The sequence below is a fragment of the Propithecus coquereli genome, unplaced genomic scaffold (assembly GCF_000956105.1).
Source record: "Propithecus coquereli isolate 6110/MARCELLA unplaced genomic scaffold, Pcoq_1.0 Scaffold103, whole genome shotgun sequence".
Lineage (NCBI taxonomy): Eukaryota > Metazoa > Chordata > Mammalia > Primates > Indriidae > Propithecus > Propithecus coquereli.
In genome coordinates this window covers 996,571-1,011,755 of record NW_012134192.1, presented here as the reverse complement: position 1 = coordinate 1,011,755, position 15,185 = coordinate 996,571, and the positions used below count along the sequence as shown (strand labels likewise).

The 15,185-nt window shown below is 35.7% G+C and overlaps 1 protein-coding gene across 1 annotated transcript in view; it reads right to left on the bottom strand.

Annotated features, from left to right (window-relative positions):
* PLXDC2 (plexin domain containing 2) overlaps window positions 1-15,185 on the bottom strand; it is a 61,383-nt gene that overhangs the window by 22,255 nt on the left and 23,943 nt on the right. The window contains exon 4 of the mRNA XM_012644259.1: window positions 3,536-3,696. Within this exon, the coding sequence (XP_012499713.1) occupies window positions 3,536-3,696 (161 nt within the window). The remainder of the gene's footprint in view (window positions 1-3,535; window positions 3,697-15,185) is intronic.

Genomic DNA, 15,185 nt, shown 5'->3' with positions numbered 1-15,185 from the left:
TTGATACAGTCTGGCCAACAGAATAATGGCCTCCCAAAGATGTCCATGTCCTAATCTCTGAAACCTTCCAATGCTACCTCACATGGCAAAAGGAACTTTGTAGATGTGACTAAGTTAAAGATCTTGAGATGGAGAGATTATCCTGGATTAGCCAGGAGGACCTGATGTAATCACAGGTGGCCTTACAGGAAGGAGGCAGGAGGGTCAAAGTTAGTAACAGGAGATGTGAGGATGGAAACAGTTTGGACTGCAGGGAGAAGGGACCATGAGCCAAGGAATGCATGCAGCCTCGAGAAGCTGATACTGGCAAGGGAACAATTCTCTTCTGAAGCTTCCAGAAGGAACTCACCCAACTGAAACGTTGACTTTAGCTCAGTGACACAGGTTTTGGACTTCAGACCTTACAGACTTCAGAGCTGTAAGATGTGTGTATTGTTTTAAACAACTAGTTTTGTGACAATTTGTAATAGTAGCAATAGAAAACTAACACGAAGTCTTTATTTGGGTGAAATGACGTTCCTTTTGACTTCTAGGTCCATGTTAGGCTCTCAGTGCTTTCTGATTCACCACCTGACTGCATGAGAGGAAATCGATATAAAGCTATGCCATGAATGTTAAATGGAATAGTATACAAACATTAAAATGATGTCTACGAACAGTTCATAATCAAATAGAAAAATGCTAGTTTTTTTAAAAAAAAGAATATCAATTTGCATTACAGTGAAATTGCAATTGTCTTAAATGGGCAAACATCAAATTGTGCATATAAGAATTCCAGCAGAAAATAAATTAAAATACCAATGGTGATTGTTTCCGCATGCCGGGACTATTAATGACTCTCCTTTTCCTTCCTTTTACATCTCTGCATTGTCTCAATTTTTTCTATAATGAATGATGCCATTTTCATAATGGAAAAAAGCACATGAATTTCATTTTTAAAGTAGACAGGAGTATAACATGAAACATAAAAAAGCAATGGAAACAATATTGTTACATTCAATCCCTTCGTTCATGCACCAACAATTTTAATTTAATTAATAATTCAAAATCTTCCAATACAGATGTCTGGCATGTCGCACACTGTGTGGTCATCACAGATCTGTGGTTTGAGTTTGTAAGCATTGGTCAGCCTTAGTAATGGTAAAGTTATGATTTTACTTTCCAAAATCATCTGCCGACCAGCCGCTGGGAGCCGCGTGACCATGGCAGGGGGTCAGACAGGTAGTGATTTAAGCAGACACTGGGAATGGACTCAAAGGGAAGGAAAAAGGCAGAGAGGAGAGAGCTGGGGGATGGGGAGCTGCTGAATGCTTCTGCTTCACGTAAGTTTGAAAAGATGAAAGAGTTATTCCTAGATCTATGGCTCTTTGACCTTGGATAAGTTGTTCCATCCCTCTGAGCCCCTCTCTCCCTTTGTGTTATGAGGGGATAGGACTAAATTGCCTCTAAGATTCCTTCTAGCTCTAATATTCTATACAAACAATCCCACTCTTTTGCAGTCTTGCTTTGTAGTCATACAGGGGTTGCTGGCAACTAGCTTTTCTAGATCCTTCCAACTGTGCAATTTGATGCTAATACCATCACTATCAGATATTTCACAGTATTTTGTTTTTTGCCATGTCAGAAAATGAACTGCACAGTGTATAAAAACGCTTAAACGTGCGGGTTACGGCTGCAGCAGCGGCCTAATGTCTGGTTGGTCCCTGAGGCTTTCAGCTTGTCACTCGTCAGCTCTTTGAGGAAGGCATTCGTAACTTCGGGAAGGTTGTCTTTCTTCCAAGAAAATCAAGCACATTAACAAAACTCAACAAAAGTTTTCTAACTGAATGCAATGCCTGGCAATTTCCCAATTATTAGGATATAAATTAAGATGCCATTTCTGGAATATGTCTGGTATGAAATTTCACTGGAGTTTTGAAATGTCATAGGTTATTTACTATGTATTCTTTTTTCTGGGAAATGTTGGTAGAATACCTATTTTTTCTGAAAGAAATTTAAGGTGTTTAATCCAGGTCTTAAGGAATTTACAAGTCTTGTAGGGTGGAATGAATTGTGTGCGTATTTAACTACAATGCAAAACAGAGAAGTAAATTCCAGAGAAAGGTATGCGTGTATTACTACAGATAGAGTTTCAGAGAAGAAAGAGAGATTTCTTTCAGCTGCCCAGACAGGGAGATGGGGTAAGGAAGGTTATGAGGGCTGTTTGCCTCCTGAATTCAAGAACCGAGGTGGGAGGGGAGGACATTCTTGGTGGAGGAAATAGAATGAACAATGTCTTCGTGGCCTGGAGAATTGTGGGTTCGTAACGGAGAAGAGTAGAGAGTGAAATTTGACAATAGTGCCAACTCCAGATTGGGGAGACACAGGTAAGATCCAGACTGCCAAAGACTTGAGCGCCCACGGAAAGAGGAGACTGCACTTTGTTCTATAGACACTGGTGAGCCATATAGGGCTTTTAAGCAATTATTTAATTGATTTGCATTCACCCCTCTCAATTATAGGGGGCAAAGGTCATTTTATCTCTGTAGTTTAAAAAGCATTATAACTTCACACTCAGCAAGTGAACGAAATTCCAAGCCACCTATCTGTGCATCGCACAGTGAGTTAGAATTAAACTCTTACATGTTTGCAACTCCACAGGAGATTTCCTTTAGTACACTAGTATTTCTAGTATAATTTGGTGCTGGAAGAGGAGTGGCCCCATTAAGATGTCACAGTGAAAGCTGCACAAGCAGGGGGCCCAGGAAATCCAACCTTCTAGGGGAGAGAGGATGACTTGGTCACACTGACTAGAACCACTGGTCTCCATGCTTCCTTGTTCTGTCTTCTAGACCCTAGGACTTGGCTCTGGCTCCTTATACAAAGCCCTTTGTCCTCCCACCTGTTTGCTCCTGGGCACAGGCACTAAATCTACATTCTGTAACATGAAAACGCAACAGCAGTGATTCAGCACAGTACTCTGTGCGTGTGTGCGCACACGGGCATATGCATTTATATATAAATGTACAAATATACACACTTTATGCAAAATAGTAATAGCACAGTGCCATTATCTTATTTTTACACCTGTCATTTTGTAGTGATGGCCATATTTTTTCTAAATCACGAGCATTTTGAGAGCAGGCCCACCATATTGCATTATGCATACAGCCAATGCTCAACTGGTGTTTGCTGAGCAATTGATTTAAGCTAAGTCTTTAGCCTCCTGCATATGCTGCATTTCCTCCTAGGATCAGGAGAACAGCTGGTTAACATGCTAAGTATAAAAGGACAAAAAAGTATGGTTCCTATTTTCCTTTAGATCTATAAAAGGCAAGATAGTTTATTTCTTTAAAAGCTCCCGAGATAAGGTAACTGAACCCATCATATGAAAGCAATCTATCAATATGCACGTGTGTGCATGTGTGAGCACATGCGTGAGTGTGAAATCAGCCATCCTGAAACTGAAAAATGGAGAAATCATGTGCTAAATATTAAACACAGGTGGTGCTAACAAATGGATACCGTTCATCAACTGCCCTGGCTTGACACTTACCTCAATGAAGAAGATGCTGGCTGCCGACGTTGGGTGGTGATACATATAGACTGTCACAAGGATGGCTGCGGCTATAATGAGGACCAGGATGAGAATCCCAACGATGAGGCCAGCGTGGAGGGTTCCCCCTTTCTTCTCGGCTGCACTGTCATCTGTAGACGCTGAAAGAACAGCCCAGCTGTCAGGACCTTCATGTGTGCACCCTTAAGTTTGCATTTTCTTCTGGGGAGGTATTTATGTTTTTAATAAAGTAATATTGGATCTTTACTTCCTGTACAACTTTTCTTTTTCATAACACCAATTTTAGAGGCAAGGTGCTCTTCATATGGGCAATGAAAAAATCCTATGTATTAATGAGTAAAAATACACTCATAACTGTGTTTTAATTTCTACTTCGATAAACAGAATCAACAGCCTTTATTTTAAAAGTACTGTGAACAACCTCAAACTCTAACTGTTTAATAAATTGTGAATTTGATTTTTCTCATTAATCCAACAAAGATACCTACAGTAAAACTGATTGCTTTTTGAAAGCTCTTCTCTCATTTTCTTTTGGGAATTTTAAATCGAAGAATATCAGACATCTTTTGGTGAACTACACAGGCATTTTCAGAAAGTCTGCGCATGAACTCAGAGCATAATTTTCAAAAAATCTGTTTTAAACAGAAATGTTCTTTAAAAGTGTAACAGATGGATGCTAAATGACCCTTAAATAGTTTTATCACCATCTAAAGGGAACACCACAACACATGAAAATATTCCACTATACCGGAGACCAATATCATTTCCTCTAACTTTTACTGAGATACTTTCTGCTATAATACACATTTTCAGAGTTAGGAAAGGGAGGAATTAAATTTCTAAAGTAATAGCTATTCAAACCAAAGTCAATCAACCACATACAACTAACCTCTAAAGTCTTCTCTTGTTCTAAAATTGTATAATGTTTGATGATTCCTCAGATGTTTAGAGATCTTCCTAAATTATGTGCAGCAGGTAACTGTATCCTAGCGCATGATATGATTGGTGTTTCTGAATCATTAGATAATTCTTCAGGATTCACAGAAGTTCCAGAACAGTGGTTCCCAAATCTTTCATTACCAATTTACCTCTTTGTTATTTTTACACTTTGCCTCTATGTTTTAAGCATTTCTTCGTCTGTTAAACCTCATTTAGTAAGCATTGATTTATTTCTTTTATTTAAAAATTTTCTTAATAAAAAACAAACATGGCTGTCTGTCAGAATGTGTGGTCCATACGAACTAACAAATTCCAGATGAAGTGGAGAAACATGACCTTCTAACACTTCCTATTCATCCTTTACATTTTTGTTGCTGTTGTTTACTCTTTGCTTGAGCCTCATTGTTGGTGTTCAGTAATGTTTCTCCAAATCCAATAAAGCTCAAAATTCTAAAGATCTCTTTACATAGAAATTCATTAGTGGAGGAATATCAAATTTTAAGAGGCATTCATTACATAAAAATTCATTTATAATGCATCAGACGTATTTGGTTTTTTTTCAGCTTACGCATTAACTAGAGTGTAATACTTGTTTTTGGTTCTTTATGGGCAAAATTTGCATACAGTGAAATGCACAGATCTTACGTATACTGACATATTTGCATTGCTTTGCAAGTATCATATCAACAACCCTAAGAGATAGAGATTATTATTCCCATTTTATAGATGAGGAAACTGAGGCATAGGAAAATTAAGAAATATGCAAAGGTTGCAAATCTATTAAGGTAGAACTAGACTCAAATACAAGCAGTCTGGCCTCAGAGTCTGAACTGTGAACCTCTGACCAATGCCTCCCTAATTAACACTGAGATATATGCACTGCTATTTTCTCTTATTTCCTGTCGTGAGTTCCAGCAAAGAATTCTGAAAAGAACTCTAGTAATTTCAAGTAAGGAAAATTAATATAAAAGGTGGCTAAAGAATTATCATTGTGCCTCCAAGAGGTCACGTCTTTGGAACTAGGTCTTAGGTCAGTGTCTGCCATCACAGACGCTTCCATCCAGGTTTGGTGGAAGAGGAGGAAGAAAAGAGAGGAAGAAAAAAGAAGGAAAATTAAAGGCTGCTGAAAACAGGTTGCAGCTATTGGAACAACCACATCCCCAATAAAAATCAAATGAGGCTACAGTAAATGACTTCATCCATCTGGTCTTCAGCTACCTTATCTCCATAATGTGGTCAATAGCAGTAATTACCCAATAGGGTTGCTGTGAGAATTCAACATTTAATACATATAAAGTTCGTAGGAGAGTACTTGACTTGTAATAAGCAATTAATGCTAAGCCATGATATTATCATATTTTATATGAGGCAGATTGAGGAAAATTATACTGTCAGATTCATGACACCATATAAACTATGTTTTCGCCCTTAACATTTGTTGCTTTTAAAAGTTTGGCCTCATTCTTCAGTATGCTTATATTATTGCATCTTGGGAACTTGGCTTTTCTCTTATTTTTACAAGAGTATGACACATTGCTTTCATAAGAAAATAGGATTAATTTAAAATGTGGCATTGGGGAAAATGTGGCAAAAATATCCACTTGAGTCAAAAGGGAAGCCTTGAATGTTTCTTCAAATCCCACGTGTTATTCACTCCCTCGCTCTCTCCCTTCCTCTCTCCTTCTCTCTATCCCTCCTTCTTTCTCTCTCCTTCCGTCCATCCTTGTCTCTCTCCTTTCATTTTGTCCTCTCTTTCTCCCTCCATCCATGCATCCATCTATCTATCCATCCATCCATCCAACCAGCATCTGATTCTATTTCTGGGTTTTATAGTCCTTTATATGCAACACAGCAAGTTTAAGCCTCACTTTTTCTGTGCGTGCAGGAGGGGGTAAAGGAGGACAAGGCACTTATGAACTGACCCCAGGCTGCCACTTCCCAAGTAGGCCAGAGGACCAGAACCTGTTAAGGAGGCAGCAGGCAAGAGGTGGACCTTCCCAGGAAGGACGATGAGAGCAAAGGACATGTTTTATTCAATAAGAGTCCTTGTCAGAACTAAAATTATCTTTGACTTGCAGGAGTGGGTGGCCAATATTTGGAATATAAAATCATAACCAGATTTGCACTTTGAGCATAGTAAACCTCACTTCCTTTATTTAGGCATAAATATTTAGTCTCACAATTATTACTTACTCCTACTTCCAGTAAGGATTGAGTTATATTATCTCTCTTTTAAAATGTTCCTTTAAATTTCTGTTTTAGATATGAAGACACCGTAGTCATATCTAATGCAATTTATATGAGGTCTAGTTTGTTAGTAGTCAAATAATTATTTTATGATATATTTGGATGATGATTTTAATAAAATAAAAAATCTTCATGAATTCTCAATACTAACTAGTAGACCAAATAAATATTTAGAGATCTATGAATGTCATATGACTTGATGTGTTGTAACCAGAGCAAACTATTTAAGGAAATATTCGGCAATTTCTATTCCAAAATATTACAAGGATTTCCTTGTGTCACATGCCGGTGACAATTCAAAATGCTTCAGAATGATCATCAAAATAGTTTTGGAGAATGCATTTTTATACCTCCTTATTATTTAAGCAGTTTTTTTGCTACTACAATGATTCCATAATTTCCCACACCGCTCAAGCATCTCCCTTCTATAGGCTTTAGGTGACCATACACTAACAGGCATTGTGATGGCTTATTAAAGGTTGTTAAATCTGAAGGTGAAGTAAGCGCTCCACTCATGTGCTTTGGTTTTAAATTTGTTCACTATTTGATTTCGTGTTTAATATCATTGCTTTATCAAATGGTATGGGTTTTGCATATTTATGGGGATCTGCGGGCAGAAATCAGAGGATCTTCTGTGTTAAAAATGAGGAACACCTCAAATGCAACACTGAAATTTGAAAACTGTAAGCAAGTGTTTAGTAATTCCCATAATTGAAATTTAGTTCATTCACCTCAAGGGAAGACTGCTCAAATAAACTGATTTCACTCTTTCAGAAAAGACAATAAACTAAGATGTCACCCAGTGGCTTGACTGATTGTTTTCTTAAATTGCAGACAGAAGTGGGACCAAAAATCCCTCTGGACCTGCTTTAGGTACATACTTCTTATTAAGTTCATCAGATTCCATTAGGAGTAAGGGAAATATTAAGAAAAAAAATCAGAAGGAATCTAGTCCTAAAGCCTGAACTCTTGTTACATTTGTATAAATATCTTATGCTCTTTCATTGATATCCAAAAGTGAATGAAAACCAAACAAGTATCTCTCTCACACACAGTATCACACACAGAAGAATTCAAATCTTTGATCTTTTTTCTTTTAGCCTTACATTGTGTATTAAAATAAGAGGAATTCATGATAAAGGGCAATACGATGTCATGAAATGGAATCTCCAAGCCAAAAAAGGAAATATAGAAATATATTTTAAGAGCCTCCAAAATGAAGACTTTTTTGCACTCTGCTTAAGACACATTTTAAATAGAAATGAAACACAGAAAATCAATAGTATCAATGATAATGTACTCTCATCTGATCCATTGAGTGACTTGGGTTGTGTTTGTGGCTTTTTAATACTTTATAAAATGCAGAGAGGACTGCGAGAATTGTCAGATCCATCAAAGCAGTCTGCTATTTTGGAGTGAGTTTTAGGTACCGTAATAGCAAAGGCAACAACCTTTCAAAAGGCAGTAAGTACACATTAGAACAAATTCAAGGCCTCATGTAAATGTGTTCAATTTGCTGCACACCATAAAAAGTTTATGACTGAATATATTGACAGATGGAAAGATGAAATAAATAAGGAGGAGAAAGAAGATAGGAGGAAAAAAAGGAACAAAATTAAATATATTGTTACTTCAAAGTGTTACTACTTCAAAGTGTTATTTAATTTTAAAACTCTGTGTCTCCTTGCTTTTTCTATGACTGTTTCTCCCCCTCAGGATTTTCATGTATGTGGCATCGATATTTCATGTATGTGGCATTAGAAATATCATTGTCTAATATTGTCAAAAATTTTAATATATTGCTAAAATTATCTGTACCTACTATTAAACCTTGCCAATAATTAGAGTCTTGGGATAAAGTAAAACTAAAACAGAAATATTTCTTGTCTGAAATTTTATTCACTTTAGAGCAAGCTCTTCTCCTGGCCTTAAAATGAAACACTACAGCCCATAAATTCCATAATGTATTAATATCCTTTGGGGGACAGGGAAGCTGATGGCTTGGACAACGTCTTGCACAAATTTGCTCAAAATTCATAAATCTTACGCAGACGATGCCAAAATGTTCTTTTTTTAAAGCTTCAGAATGAAGTTAAGCTATAAATGCTTAAAATGTTAGTGTTTCACTTTTGGAATAAAAACACACACAGACACGACTTTCCCTGTGGAATATTATCTAACTCATTTATAAGCTAAAGCATGTAATGGAATAAAATCAAGTGGTAAAATTTTCAACTAAATTGACTTTCCTTTGGAAGTTTCCCTTGCAACTGATCTCATTTTGTAGCTCATATATTTTTCTCTCTTAGCTTTTTACTTTCTCTATACACAATCACGACCGTGACTTCATTCAGAATGTCTTCTAGTGCTTTATGTCTTTTCTAATTCTTCATAATTCTCTTCATTCTTCCATTTACTTAATCATGGTGTTACTATTTTTTAGATACTTACCAATCTGTCAGTACTATTCAGGTATTAGGATGCCTTGAAACTATTACACAAGTTGTACCTAATTCACAAGATGTATCACTGTGTCAATACATTAATAATTCTCATTAAGGCATCACCATAGAAGAGATTTGGGTAAGTACAGTGAAAATATACTAGAACGGGTGCACAGAACACACCTAAGTGCACTATGTGTGGTGACAGCGATGTCTAGCAGGGGCAGCTATCCGTCAGCAGCCTGTGCTACTGCAAGGCAGTTGTGAAATTCCATTCAGGGAAACATACAAAATGTTCTGGGCTGAAAGAGCTTAGAGTATGACAATCTTTTTTGTTTAATGATAATCCTTTACCTTTTATCTTAGAAAAATGAAGCTAAATAAAGTTTCCATAAAATCATATTAAAAAAATGCTTGATTCCATCAAAATGAGAGATTTTGGATAGCAGCGCTTTCTAGCCTCATTCAGAGATTGGTGCATTTAATGCATGTGTTTGTGTAAATATCTAAAAGAGTGGGCTTACAGTATTTATAGCTACCATAAGACCAAAAATAAATCTTTGGAATGATCCATTATCACTTCCCATTTCTTATGTGTATATGTGCTACTTTTTGTAATAATCTACCTATGCCTCTAATATTTTCAGCAATCAAGATCTTTATAAGACCTAACTTTTAAACTTTTCCTAACATCAGCTTTATATACCAAGTTGTCTTTCTCCTTTATTTAAGAGTACATTAAAAATTATTTTTGAAAAATTAAATGTGTCCCAAATTCTACAAAATAATCCACAGAAAAGAAATCTTAGTACCTAAGTTTTCAGCTAAATGTGAAACTAAATGGTTTCATGAAATGGTTTCTCTTTTAATTCCATTAATTCCATGCCAAGCTCTTGCATGGTTAACACATTAGGATTTTTAACTACAGACACAATTTAGTAGAGTTTTCCTAGCAAGTATATACACAGTGACTATGCAATACGAAAAATAAGGTTGACAAACTATTTTCAAGGTTTGGGGGTAGAGAAAAGAGTGACTCTTCATACCATTTAACCCATCCATTCCAGAATAATATCACTTATGTTAAAAAATATAATTTATATGCATAACCTAGAATTATCACAATGAATGTTTACTACTTTATCAAATCCATCAGTTTTTCTGAACATGGAATAGGAACCCTCTTCACTCTGTTCCTGTCAGTATAGAAAGACAGATTGTGTGTTCAAACCACTTAGCTAGTGTGGAAACTTTGGGGCTTCCAAAAATAGCATTTGGATCTCACATTGCCAGATCTAAAGGATCTCTCCAATCCTGTCTTCTCTTCTGAGAAGTGGGCATAATAGTTATACCTATCTCATGATGACTGCGAAGATCTGAGATGATGCTTATCAAGTGCTTGTCACTGCGCCTTAAATATAGCAAGTCCTCAGTGAAATGTACTAATGTTATTAGCACTACCCATACTATTTGGTATTCTATTGATTACTATACTATATTGATTCTCTTAGTAGTAATATTAATACTATTATTAATGCTAATTATTATTCTATCGATTCCTGTCCTTGTTATTCTGCAGTGCAATCATGGCTGCACTACCAGGACAATGAGGCCTTCTTGAAATTATTCATGGAAAGGGGGAATCTGTTTCCTCACTGAAGCTTAAGGGCACACTGGAGAAAGCAAGGACATCTCAGTGAATAGTTTTTCCACTGGAAAGGTCAAGATGGGTCTCACGTGCACTTGCACTGCCCTCCCAGCCCTGGGGAAGCATGCGGTCTCAACCAGCAGCTGGACGTGGGACAGAATCTGCAGCCACTATTTGAAAAATAAAAGCTTAGCTGCTGAAGTCCTGTAGACTATCTAAATAAAATGAACCTTTCAGTGGCTAACCGTAAGTAGATTCTTTTGAAAATTGCAGAATATTGAACTGATTTCAAGTTCTCTAGTGCCTGAGTTTATGCATAAAATTAATGAAAACCTACCTTCCCGCCTCCAAAAAAAAAGCCTGGGTAGAGCCTTGAATTTCACTTTAGTTTGTGGTTCCAGAACTAACAAATTGAGCCACATATATATCAAGGGTAGAAAGAAAAAAAGGAAACCACTGAGAACCACTTACGCAGAGTATATATTTTTCACTGCTTAGCACCAATACTGGTAAAATATGACTCAAATTTGACAGAATCCATTAGCCTGATTGGGAGGAAGGATATTATAAAATTGTATTGATCCCTCAGGTCCTGGAATACCCAGTCTCCTGAAACATAAAGCTTCACGTGTTGAATGTGGGATAGAATATGCTTAGTGCAGGAAGTAAGCAGTAGTCCTGACCTAACCTGTTCCACCAAATCGGCTTTGCAAAAAGGCTCCACTGTGTGGGTGCATGACACTTCCATGCGTGCACAGTTGCAAGGGTCTCAAAATGGTGGAGGATGGGATGAGAGAAGCAATAAGTTTTCTTCAGACTTTAAAACTCTGTGATTTGGCAAAGCTGGTGCTATAGTGTTTTTTGAGATACTGGATGGCTTTAATAGGAGAACAGCAAACACGTGACTACAGAGTCAACTGTATATGAGAAGCAAAACCCTCCTGGAGGGACAGTGTGGGGACGGAGAGCACAGGGCATGCCTGCAACCGGAGTGCTTGGTGTTATCACCCAGCTACATCCCTTATAAACCATGTGACCCTGGACAGATTACTTAAATCCCTGGGCTTCTGATACTTCATGTGTAAAATGGGATTACAATAGTACATTCTTCGTAGGGTGCTCTAAGGATAAAATGAGTTAAACCTGCAAAGCCCTTAGAAGACTGCCTGGTATATAGTTAACAGCCCAATAATTGCTAGATAATTTTATCATTATTACCAACTACATGGGAAGGTTCTATGAATAATTTAAAGCAAAACATGAATCAAATAATCAGAAATGTTCAATTTTATGCCTACTAATTAGAGAAGCTGTTTCACTAAAGATAAGTCTGTGTGCTTTAGTTCAGAATTTCAAGAAGCCTGGAAAAACTGAAATTAAGAATATTAATTAAGAATATTAATAAGAATATTTCAAAACTATATTTAGTTTATAAAACACATCAAAATGATTCTCTTTTCTTTCTTTCTTTCTTTCTTTTCTTTTTTTTTTTACCGTGGTAAAATTTGCATCCTTGACATGCATGGATCTTAAGTGTGCCATTTAACAAATATTGATAGCTGTATATAGCAAGTAATCATCACTGAAAACAAGCTGTGGAACACTTCTATTCCCTCATAAAGTTCCCTTGTCCGCACTTACAGTAGTCAACCCTAACACTCCCCCCGCCCACTGGCAACCACTGTGCTGATTTCTATTATTGTATATTAGTTTGGTTTTACTTGAATTTCATATAAGTTGAATCATACTACATGTACTCTGACACGTCTGGCTTCATTTGGTTAACAGTGTTTTTAAGACTTCTTTATGTTATTGCATGTATTAGTAGTTTATTGTTTTTTCTGCTGAATAGTAGTCCGTTGTATGAATATACTTAATTTGTTTACTCTTCTGTTGATGAACATTTAGACTATTTCCAGTTATTGACAGCTGTGAATATATTTGCTATAAATACTCTTGTACCGGCTTTTTTATGGACTTTTTTTTTTTTGATAAGTACATAGAAGTGGAATTTTTAGCCCAAAAGGCCAGGACTTTATAAGAAACTACCAGAGAGTTTTCTGAATTGGCTGTACAATATTACACTCTGATCAGAAATGTATAGGAGTTCCAGTGCACTACGTCCTCATCCATGTTAGTATTGCACAGTGTTTAGCCATCTCCATGGGTATGCAATTGTATCCTATTTAGATTTTGATTATTTGTCTTTTATTATCAATTTTCAGAAATGTGTTATATTTTCTCAATGCAAGTTCTTTGTAATATATGCATATTGTAAATATTTTCTCCTGCCTTCTCATTTTCCTACCAGAGTTTTTGATGAACACAGGTTTTTAAGTTTGATCTCCTATCACTTTTTTAAATCATTCTTCTTAGGGGATATTAAATTTATTAAAATTTTCAAAGAACAAACTTTTGACTGTGCTGATAATTCTCTATTTGTCTATTTTCTATTTCACTTTTTTCTACTCATCTTTATTTTCTCCTTTTTAAATTAATATTATTTTTAATTGATAAATCATAGTTGTACACATTTAATTACTTTTGGGCTTAATTTGCTCATCTTCTTAAACTTAAAATGGAGGCTTGTAACATAAATTTTAAATCTTTTTCCTTTCTAATATAAACATTTAGAACTACAAATTTCCTTCTAAATACTTTTTTATGTTTTGGTATATTGTATCCATTATCATTCCATTGAAATACTTTGTAATGTTCCTTATGATTTCTTCTTTGATTCATATATTAATTAAAAGTTTTGGTTACTTTTCACATATTTGGGAATTTTCTAGATACTATATATTTCCTCCCAGCTTTATTACAGGTATAATTGACAAAAACTGTGTACATTTGCAGTGTACAACATAATTTTTGTTATATGTATGCATTGTGAAATGCTTAAATCAAGCTAATTAACAACCACTCACCTTACATACTTATCTTTTTTGTGATAAGAACATTTAAAATCTACTTTCTTCTGAATAGATACTGTATTGTTACTGTTCCTCATTTCATTCTTTTGTAGTGAGAGAATATATTCTATAAGACCTCAATCTTTTGAAATTTAGGATGTTTTTATGGCTCCATGGGTGGTAACCATATCTTGGTAACCATTTCCTATGTACTTGACAAAAATGATATTCTATAGTTATTGGGAACAGTGCCCATAAATATTAATCGCACCGAGCATCGTTCAAATCTATATCCTTCTTAGTTTTTTTGTGTGTTTTTTTTTTGGTCTAACTTTTAAAAACTGCAATCGTTTTCTGATCAACTGCCCCCTTTTTCCTTTTTATATTTTCCTCTTTCCATATGTTGATACTCCTTGTCTTTAAGTCCTCTTAGTTTGATATTTATATAGCACTCCAGCTTTGCTGTGGTTATGCTTGCAGTGTATCTATTTTTCTATAATTTTACCTTGAAGCAACTTGTATCTTTGTCTTATTTTTCATGTACATTTCTTAAACACAGCATATACTTGGACCTTGCTTTCTTAAAAGTCTGTCTGATAATCTATGCTTTTAATTTGAGTGTTTATTTTATTTATGTTTAATATACTTATTGGTATGGTTGGATTTGGTCTGCCATTTTGCTATTTGTTTTCTTTGTGTCCATCTGTTATGTGGTCTATGATTCCTTCTTTCTTACTTTCTTTAGGTTAAACAAGTATTTCTTAGAATTCCACCTAAATTTCTCCAGTGGAATTTTGGCTCTCCGTTTTTGTATTTTTTTCTTTAGCGGTTGCTGAGTATAATGTTAACATGTGTTAAAATCACTTATGGTTGAAACTTTATCCAGCAAGTTGTTAATTTATTACTGTAACTGCAATAATAACATTTGGTCACAGTAGCTTACAACACTCTTATGAATTAGTGTTAAATAATTAATTCCTGTCCTTACTACCCAAGACACATTTAAAATCTTGCACCATATTATTTGAGCACTGCAGAATAAAACTAAAGCAAAAAATTGGTCTTAATGGAACAGCAAGCCATTGAAAACCTAGATGCTGAAAAAGATTAAACTAAATTTACCATCTAATGGATTAAACTACTCTCTAAAAAGCATTATGCCATTTTTAAAATAGCATATCTTTTCTCTCCATCAACATTCAACATCATTTCCTTTTTTAATTTTTTTTTGCTTAAAGTGGATCAGCATATTACATGAGTTTAACAAGCAGTGGTCATTCAAACACACCTGAACAGAATTTAGCGTTGAAGTCATACAACCTCAAGGAAGGTCACCAAGCTCAGCGGGCTACAAACACACCCTCGCAGGCCATCAGTAGGAAGCTCCCTTTACCAGTCCCCTTGAAAATGTTTTGTGGGTTCTCCCAACTCCTAGACAC